Source organism: Rhea pennata, chromosome 33 (genome assembly GCF_028389875.1).
Source record: "Rhea pennata isolate bPtePen1 chromosome 33, bPtePen1.pri, whole genome shotgun sequence".
NCBI lineage: Eukaryota > Metazoa > Chordata > Aves > Rheiformes > Rheidae > Rhea > Rhea pennata.
This window is the reverse complement of record NC_084695.1, coordinates 739,762-748,654: the sequence shown is the minus strand read 5'-3', so window position 1 is coordinate 748,654 and position 8,893 is coordinate 739,762. Positions and strand designations below refer to the sequence as shown.

The 8,893-nt window shown below is 71.4% G+C and overlaps 2 protein-coding genes across 3 annotated transcripts; both read left to right on the top strand.

The window, feature by feature from the left end:
• The first annotated feature begins 1,800 nt into the window (after positions 1-1,800).
• YJU2B (YJU2 splicing factor homolog B) lies at positions 1,801-5,912 on the top strand. Of its 2 annotated transcripts, none has more exons than XM_062598472.1 (10): positions 1,801-1,849; positions 2,836-2,880; positions 2,960-3,013; positions 3,180-3,262; positions 3,395-3,450; positions 4,364-4,424; positions 4,570-4,712; positions 4,799-4,971; positions 5,079-5,217; positions 5,340-5,912. In XM_062598472.1, the coding sequence occupies exons 2-10, from the start codon at positions 2,878-2,880 to the stop codon at positions 5,768-5,770; spliced, it is 1,143 nt and encodes a 380-aa protein (XP_062454456.1). In that variant the 5' UTR covers positions 1,801-1,849; positions 2,836-2,877; the 3' UTR covers positions 5,771-5,912. The 2 variants fall into 2 exon arrangements, with proteins under 2 accessions (XP_062454456.1, XP_062454458.1); XM_062598474.1 differs by lacking the exon at positions 1,801-1,849 and adding an exon at positions 1,872-2,076.
• Positions 5,913-6,002: 90 nt separating this feature from the next.
• MRI1 (methylthioribose-1-phosphate isomerase 1) lies at positions 6,003-8,888 on the top strand. Its single transcript, XM_062598475.1, has 6 exons — positions 6,003-6,296; positions 6,368-6,609; positions 7,293-7,462; positions 7,592-7,768; positions 7,850-8,074; positions 8,731-8,888. Exons 1-6 carry the CDS (start codon positions 6,165-6,167, stop codon positions 8,859-8,861), a joined length of 1,077 nt encoding a protein of 358 aa, XP_062454459.1. The 5' UTR covers positions 6,003-6,164; the 3' UTR covers positions 8,862-8,888.
• The last annotated feature ends 5 nt before the right edge of the window (positions 8,889-8,893 follow it).

Below are 8,893 nucleotides of genomic sequence, written 5' to 3'. Positions count from 1 at the left end.
GAGCGGCTCCGGGTTGCAAACCCGGCATCCGCTGGGTCCCGGCCCCGTTTCCCGGGATCGCCCCCGGCGAGTCGGCGCCGGGAGCCTCGGCAGCTCGTCAGCCCCCCGGAGAAGGGCAGCGAGGGGTGAACCCGGATCCGTCCCGGCACGCTCCGCCCGGACGCCCTTGCTCGGGGCAGGGAAGACCTGCAGCGGCTTCTTGCTTTTCCCTGGAAAAAAGATCCCCACCCGGGACCCTCCCGTGGCCCCGGAAAGGTGCCGCGGCGTCGGCGGAGCGGCGCCCGCTCTGCAGGGCCCCACGCGGGCGGCGTTTGGCACACGTGGGTGCAGATGTGCGTGTGCACAGGCAGGCGTGTGCAGGGATGTGCACCTGCACGGGCCTGTGTGTACGGGGAGGCACACGTGCGTGGGTGTGCATGTGCAGAGCTGGGTGTGCACAAGCAGGCATGTGGGGGGGGTATGCGTGCACGGGCACGTGTGTGCATGGGTGGGGATGTGCGTGTGCATGGGCACGTGTGTGCAGGGGTGGTGTGCGCATTTGTGAGGATACGCGGGTGCACGGGCATGTGTGCGCACAAACATGTGTGCGCATGGGCACGTGTGTGCAGGCATGCATGTGTGCACAGGAACACGTGTGCACACAGGCATACGTGTGCGAGGCTGCACGTGTGCACAGGTATGTGCATGTGGGGATGCATGTGTGCATGGGCACACGTGTGCAGGGATGCGCATCGGCATGAGCACGTGTGCGTGAGGATATGCATGTGCACAGGCACACATGTGTGCAGGGGTGTGTATGTGCATGGACACACGGATGTGCAAGGATGTGCATGTGCACACACACAGGTGCGTATGGGCACACACATGTGCAGGGGTGTGTGTGTGCACAGACAGATGCATGTGCAAGGATGTGCCTGTGCACTGACATAAGTGTGCATGGGCACACGCATGTGCAAGGATGTGCATGTGCACACACACAGGTGTGCACGGGCACACACGTGTGCAGGGGTGTGTGTGTGCACAGACACATGCATGTGCAAGGATGTGCCTGTGCACTGACAGGTGTGCACGGGCACACGCATGTGCAAGGATGTGCATGTGCACACACACAGGTGTGCACAGGCACACACGTGTGCAGGGGTGTGTGTGTGCACAGACACATGCATGTGCAAGGATGTGCCTGTGCACTGACATAGGTGTGCACGGGCACACGCGTGTGCAAGGATGGGCATGTGCACGCGCACAGGTGAGCACGGGCACACGCGCGTGCAAGGATGCGCGCGCGTGCGTGCACGCGCGGCGGTGCGTGCGCACGGGCGCGCGCGCGAGTCCCCGCGGGGCTGCGGGCGCAGCCGCTGCGGCGGCGCGAGGCCCCGCCCCCTCCCGGCCGCCATACCTACCGAGGCAGCCCTTTGCCACGGTAGCCATGGCGGCGACGCCACGGCAAGGGCGCCCCGCCCCCCGCCGCCCTTGGCCCCGCCCCCCCGGCCGGGCGATACCATCTCCCCCCCGGGGGGGGTGGTGGGGGTGGGGAACGTGATCGGGCGGGGGGACAAGGTCGGGAATTCTCCTCCCGGCGCTGGGCCGCGCCGCGCGTTCAGCTCCGCGGCCGCCATCACGGCGGGGGACGAAGGGCGGAAGCGGAGCAGGAAGTGACGACAGGAGCGGGGCGGGGCGGGGAAGCGCGCGCGCGCGGCGCTGCACGTGGCCGCCCGCGGAGCCGCGGGGATTGGGGCGGGGCGGGGGGCGGGGCGGGGGGCGGGGCCCCGCCCTTTTTTGCGCTGGTGACGTCGTTGTCGGGTAGTGACGTAGAGGAAGAGGTGGGGCGTCAGGAGCGGAGCAGGAAGAGGTGAGGTGGGGGCTGGGCCCCATCCCAGTACGTACTGGTGCGCGCTGGGTCCGTGCTGGGAGGGCGGCCCCATCCCAGTACGTACTGGTGCGCGCCGGGCCCGTGCTGGGAGGGCGGCCCCGTCCCAGTACGTACTGGTGCGCGCCGGGCCCGTGCTGGGAGAGCGGCCCCGTCCCAGTACATACTGGTGCGTGCTGGACCCGTGCTGGGAGGGCGGCCCCGTCCCAGTACGTACTGGTGCGCGCTGGGTCCGTGCTGGGAGGGCGGCCCTGTTCCAGTATGTACTGGTGCCTCCTGGGTTCATACTGGGGGGGCATCCCTGTCCCAGTACATACCGGTGCGCGCTGGGCCCATACTGGGAGGACGGCCCTGTCCCAGTACGTACTGGTGCCTACTGGGCCCATACTGGGAGGGTGTCCCCATCCCAGTGCCTACAGGTGCCCGCTGGCCCCATACTGGGAAAGCGTTATTGTCCCAGTACGTAGTGGTGGCTGTGAACACCGTAGTGGGGGGGCGGCCCTGGTCCAGTGCGCGTCGGTGATCGTTAGTTAGCGCGTACTGGGAGGGTGTCCGTGCTGCAGTACGTACTGGTGACCGCGAGCCCCGTATCGGGGCGGTGTCTCGCCCCCATACTTACTGGTGACCATGAGCCCTGTACTGGGAGGGCGTCCCTGCCCCAGTGCATACCAGTGACCATTATATAGCTCCGTACTGGGAGGGTGTCCCTGCCCCAGTATGTTCTAGTGACCGTTATATAGCTCTGTACTGGGAGTGTGTTCCTGCCCCAGCACATACTGGTGGCCATTAGCCCCAGACGGGGAGCGCTGTCCTTGCCGCAGCCCGTACTGGGAGTGCAGCGCCCCTTACTGGTAGCAGTGTCCCTCCCCCAGTAAGGACTGGGAGCCCGGGCGCCCGTACTGGGCGGGCGGCGTTCCCGGCGTGCCGAGGGCCCAGCTCCGCGCTGACCGCGGCTCCTCGTTCCCCAGGTCCCGCGTGTCCCGGCCCCGCGGCGCTAGAGACCCGACGCCATGGTGAGTGGAGGCGGCGGCGCCGGAGCCGGCGCGGATGTGCCCGGAGCCGCCTCCGACGCCGGCCGTCTCCTCCCCGCAGGGCGAGCGCAAGGGCGTCAATAAGTACTACCCGCCCGACTTCGACCCGGCCAAGGTGAGCGCGGGCTCCTGGGGCCCCCGGGGCTGTTTGCGGGGCTCGCCCTGAGCACGGTTTGGGGGCTTCGCTGCCGTGGGGGGGGGTCTCCGGGTGCCGGAGCCGTTTGGGGGGGGGGGGAGGGTGTTCTGCGGCGCCCGGCTGACCCCCGCGCTCGCCCCCGCAGCATGGCTCCCTCAACAAGTACCACCACAGCCACCCGCTGCGCGAGAGAGCCCGCAAGCTCTCCCAGGGCATCCTCGTCATCAGGTGAGCGGGGCCGCGGGCCGGGGAGAGCCCCCCCCCCCCCCCCCCCGGCGCGGGGTGTGGGGGGGGGGGGCGCGACCGCCGGGGCCTCGGCGGCCCCCCGCCCCCGGCGACGGGCTCCTGCTCTCCGCGCAGGTTCGAGATGCCGTACAACATCTGGTGCGAAGGCTGCAAGAACCACATCGGAATGGGTGAGCCGGCCGCCCCGCTCCGCGTGACCCAGGGCCCCCTCCGGCACGCCCTGGACCCCCCTCCGGCATCCCCGAGGGGTCTCTGACCCCCCTCCGGCATCCTTCCTCCTGCACCAGCATGTCCTGGGTGCCCCAGGGCCCCCTCCGGCACGCCCCGGACCCCCCTCCGGCATCCCCGAGGGGTCTCTGACCCCACTCCGGCATCCTTCCTCCTGCACCAGCATGTCCTGGGTGCCCCAGGGCCCCCTCCGGCACGCCCCGGACCCCCCTCCGGCATCCCCGAGGGGTCTCTGACCCCCCTCCGGCATCCTTCCTCTTCCACCAGCACATTCTGGGTGCCCCAGGCTCCCTCTGGCACCCCCCGGACTCCCATTCGGCATTCCCAGGGTGTTCCTGACCCCTTCTTGTGTGTCCTGGGTGCCCCAGGCTCCCTCCGGCACGCCCTGGACCCCCCTCCGGCATCCGCAGGGTGTCCTTCCTCCCCCTCCGGCATCCTTCCTCCCCCTCTAGCACGTCCTGGGTGCCACAGGACCTCTCCAGCATCTCCCTGACCCCCATCCGGCATCCCTGAGGTGTCCCTGACCCCCTCCGGCATCCTTCCTCCCCCCCTCCAGCGTGTCCCCGGGTCCCTGCAGACCCCCCCTGACATGATCCAGTCTCCTCCGACGTGCTCCGCTGGTGCCCAGAGCCACCTTGAGCCACGTCCTGGGACTAGGATGGTCCTTGGCGGCCCAGCTGAATGCTGCGGGGACCTTCCGGCTGCTGCTCCGGTGCTGCTTTAGCCCCGGAGATCCCTTTTGACGGGAGCTGCGGACGGAGGGACGGGAAATCACCCGGTGGCCAGTGGCTCTGGAGGGGGGAGACGTCGGCCGACGGGAGGGCAGGGCTCAGCCGCGCGTCTCCGTGTCCCCAGGCGTCCGGTACAACGCGGAGAAGAAGAAGGTCGGCACTTACTACACGACTCCCATCTACAGGTGGGTGCTGGGGGCTCGCGCAGAGGCGGCCCCGGGGCTCCCGCGTCGCCTGCCGGTGTCTGAGGCGCTTTGCGACGGGCGCGGGGACCCCTCGTCCCGGGGGACGAGGAGCTCCCGACCCCGTCGCCGTCCCCTCCGCTCCCAGGTTTCGCATGAAATGTCACCTGTGCGTCAACTACATCGAGATGCAGACGGACCCGGCGGGCTGCGACTACGTCATCGTGAGCGGGGCCCGGCGCAAGGAGGAGCGCTGGGACATGCAGGACAACGAGCAGGTCCTGCCCACCGGTGAGTCCCGGCGGCGGCGGTCCCGGGGGGGCGCAGCCGTCGAGTCCCCCGTGCCCCGACCCCTCCTCGGCCGCCTCCTTTCGCAGAGCACGAGGACAAGGCGAAGCTGGAGACGGACGCCATGTACCGGCTGGAGCACGGCGTCGCCGACCGGGCCGTGCTGCAGAGAGCCGTGCCCACGCTGGCCAGCCTCCAGGAGGCCCAGAGCGCCTGGAAGGACGACTTCGCCCTCAACAGCATGCTCCGGAGGCGCTTCAGGGTGAGCTCCCGGCCCCCCGGCCGCGCGGAGGCGGGGGGCCGCGGCGCCGTTCCCCTCCCCGCTTAGCCTCGTCCCCCCGCGGTTGTCCCCCTTCCCTCCCCACCCAGGAGGAGAAGAAGACGCTGCGGGAAGAGGAAGAGGAGGCCGCGGCGCTGCAGGCGAAGGCCGGCCTGAGCATCCCTCTGGTGCCGGAGGCCGAGGAGGACCGGCGCCTGGCCGCCCTGCTCAAGTACCACAGCCTGGACTGTGCGTCCCGCCCCGGGGAGGGGGGAGCCGGGGGCACCCGGGGCTCCTGGGGTCCCCAGGGAGGGGAAGGACCCCCGTGCATGGCTGCGACGCTGAGCCCGTCCCGGTCTGCCCCCTCCCAGCCTACGAGGACAAGCAGAAGATGAAGCGGACGGAGATCTCCAGCCGGTCGTGGTTCTCCTCGGCTCCGAGCAGCAAAGCCGGCGACGCGCTGCGGAAGTTGGGCCGGGGGGGCCGAGCACCGCCGGGCCGGGCGGCCCCGGGCGCCTCCACCGCCTCCGCCTGCCTCGGCATCGTCCGGCGCCGCTCCGGAGACGGTCCCGAGGCCCCGGCGGAGCCGGCGGCGCTGGAGCGGGGCGAGAAGGCGCTGGAGCGGGGCGAGAAGGCGCCGGGCGGCCTCCCGGCGCCCACCGACGAGCCCGACGGGGCGGCCGAGGCCGGGGCGGCCCCCCGCGATGCCTCCCCGGCAGCCCCTGGCCCCGCTGCCTCCGGCCACAACACCTCCCTCGTTGCCGACTATTCGGACTCCGGCTCGGACCCGGAGAGCTCCTGAGCGGGGCAGGTCCCCGCGTCCCTTGGGGCTGGTCCTGGAGGCGGTGGCTGGGGGCATCGCCCCCCCTTCCCCCCTGTAATTTATACACTCCCTTCGCCCTGCTCCCCTGTGCGTATTAAAGGGACTTTGCAGCACCCGGAAAGGGCAAGTGCCGTCTCTCCCGCTCCCCCGTGCGGGATGGGAACCAAGGGCCGGAGCCGAGCTGCGCTCGGGCTTATCCCAGCGCCCGGAACGGGAGCAGCCGCGGGCTGGCTGTGCCCGTGGGGCTCCGGCGCCGCTCCGCGGCGTCTCGTTCCCCCCTCCCCGGCTCCGCTCGGGCGCCCGGGTCCCTCCCCCTGTCCCCGGGAGGAGGCGAGGGAGGCAGGAAGCGCGAGGGCTCCTTCCGGCCGAGGCCATGAGCCTGGAGGCGATCCGGTACCGCCGCGGCTCCCTCTCCATCCTCAACCAGCTGCTGCTGCCGGGGCAGATCCGCTATGAGGCCGTGGACGGCGTGGAGCGGGCCTGGGAGGCCATCCGGGCCATGGAGGTGAGGAGCCGGCGGCGGGGGTGCCGAGGGGGCCGGGGGCCGGCGTCCCACGGCCCGCGCGCGTCCCGCAGGTGCGGGGGGCCCCGGCCATCGCCCTCGTGGGCTGCCTGAGCCTGGCGGTGGAGCTGCACGGCGGAGCCGGGCCGGAGAGCGACGCGGCGGCGCTGGAAACCTTCGTGGGCGAGCGGCTGAGCTACCTGCTCACGGCGCGGCCCACCGCCGTCAACATGGCCCGGGAGGCCGAGCGGCTGCGCGACGCCCTGCGGCGCCGGGCACGGAGCCCCGGCGTCACCGCCCGGGAGCTGCGCGACAGGTAGGGCCGGGGCCACGCGGGGAGCAGGGAGGACGGAGGATCGCAGGGATGGAGGGTGCCCGGCGGGATCACGGGGAGCAGGCAGGGAGGATTCCCGGTGGGGAGGTGGGATCAGGAGGACGGAGGATCGCAGGGATGGAGGGTGCCCGGCAGGATCGCGGGGAGCAGGCAGGGAGGATTCCTGGTGGGATCAGGAGGACGGAGGATCGCAGGGATGGAGGGTGCCCGGCGGGATCGCGGGGAGCAGGCAGGGAGGATTCCCGGTGGGATCAGGAGGACGGAGGATCGCAGGGAGCAGGGATAGAGAACAACCCAGCCGGGAGGCAGGATGAGGAGGATGAAGGATGCCCAGTGGGATCGCGAGGAAAGGGTGCCTGGTGGGAAGGCGGGATGCAGAATCCCAGGAAGAGAGGATGCAGGATCGCAGGGATGGAGGATTCACAGTGGGGAGGTGGGATCACAGGGATGGAGGGCGCCCAGCAGGGGAGCGGGATATGAGATCGTGGGATAGTGGGGATGGAGGTGCCTGGCGGGGAAGCGGGACGCGGGATCGTGGGGACGGGGGTGCCCGGCAGGGCAGCGGGACGCGGGATCGTGGGGACGGGGATGCCCGGCGGGACGGGAGGGACGGAGGCTGCCCGGCGCGGGGGCGGGAGGCCGAGCCCGTCTCGCCGGCGCCGCAGCGTCATCGAGCACGCGGAGGCCCTGCTGCAGAAGGACCTGGAAGACAACCGGAGCATCGGAGCGCACGGCGCCCGGCACATCCTCCAGCACGTCCCCTGCGCCGCCGTCACCGTCCTCACCCACTGCAACACGGGCATCCTGGCCACCGCCGGCTACGGCACCGCCCTGGGTACGTGACGAGGGACCCAGGCGTCCGGGCCAGCCTGGCACCTGCCAGATCTGCCCCGATTCCCTGCCCTGCGGTGCCGGGGAGCGGCCTGGCCGCGAGCGCCGGCCCTGACCGCCGCGCGGTCGGCAGGCGTCGTGCGCTCGCTGCACGCCCAGGGCCGCCTGGCACGCGCCTACTGCACCGAGACGCGGCCCTACAACCAAGGCGCCCGGCTGACGGCCTTCGAGCTGGTGCACGATGGCATCCCGGCCACGCTCATCGCCGACAGCGCCGCCGCCGCCGCCCTGCGGGACCGCGGCGTGCACGGTGAGCCGGGGACGCGGGCACGGCGGCGGCGGGCCGACGGGCGCGCGGGGGACGGGCCTCACGCCGCCTCTCGCCCTGCAGCCGTCGTGGTGGGAGCCGACCGGGTGGCCGCCAACGGCGACACGGCCAACAAAATCGGCACCTACCAGCTGGCGGTGGCGGCCCGGCACCACGGCGTCCCCTTCTACGTGGCGGCCCCCAGCTCCTCCTGCGACCCCGAGCTGCCCAGCGGTGCCCACATCCCCATCGAGGAGCGTCCCGGCGAGGAGCTCACAGACTTCCAGGGCGTCCGCGTGGCTGCCCCAGGTGGGTCCCACCAGGCTGTGGTGGCCGTGCTGTCCCCTGTCACCCCCTGGGGTGCTCATGGGCCTGCGTGGGATTGGGGGGGTCCCACAGGGCTGGCATGTCCCCATCCCACCTGGGAGGTTGCTGGATCTGGCTGGGGTTGTGGTGTCCCCCGTGGGATGGAGATGATGTCCTACAGGGCTGGCACGTCCCCATCCTTGTCCCTGTCCCCCCGGCGGGCTGCTGGCTGGGGTTATGGTGTCCCACATGGGGCAGGGGTGTCCCATTGGGCTGGCACGTCCCTATCCCCGTCCTCTCAGGGGGTGCTGAATCGGGCTGGGGGGGGGTGTGGTGTCCCATATGGGAAGGAGATGTCCCCGAGGCCTGGCATGTCCCCACCTCCCTGAGAGGTTGCTGGATCTGGCCGGGGTGAGGGTGCCCCATATGGGGCAGGGATGTCCCACAGGGCTGGTGTGTCCCCATCCTTGTCCCCATCCGTCACGCTGGGGGGGCTGCTGGATCCGGCTGCAGTCGTGGTGTCCCCCACAGCGTCGTGGTGTCTCCCACGGGATGGAGGTGTCCTACAGGGCTGGCAGGTCCCCGTGGGGTCACGGTGTCCCCACGCGGGGCGGAGGGGTCCGGCGGGGCCGGCCTGACCCCCATCTCCCCACCCCCAGGCATCGACGTCTGGAACCCGGCCTTCGACGTCACCCCCCACGAGCTCATCACGGGCGGCCTCATCACCGAGACGGGGGTCTACGCCCCCGGGGAGCTGTCCCGGGCCCTGGCCGCGGCGCGGGGGGACTGAGCGGGGTCAATAAAGCCCTTCCCGGCAGCTCG

Excerpts from the sequence above, each read along its gene's own strand:
- MRI1 (XM_062598475.1), top strand. The coding sequence starts at position 6,165 with ATGAGCCTGGAGGCGATCCGGTACCGCCGCGGCTCCCTCTCCATCCTC. Across the intron at positions 6,297-6,367 it reads AGGCCATCCGGGCCATGGAG|GTGCGGGGGGCCCCGGCCAT; the intron begins GTGAGGAGCCGG and ends CGCGTCCCGCAG. Across the intron at positions 6,610-7,292 it reads GCCCGGGAGCTGCGCGACAG|CGTCATCGAGCACGCGGAGG; the intron begins GTAGGGCCGGGG and ends CCGGCGCCGCAG.
- YJU2B (XM_062598472.1), top strand. Across the intron at positions 3,263-3,394 it reads CAGGGCATCCTCGTCATCAG|GTTCGAGATGCCGTACAACA; the intron begins GTGAGCGGGGCC and ends CTCTCCGCGCAG. Across the intron at positions 3,451-4,363 it reads CAAGAACCACATCGGAATGG|GCGTCCGGTACAACGCGGAG; the intron begins GTGAGCCGGCCG and ends CCGTGTCCCCAG.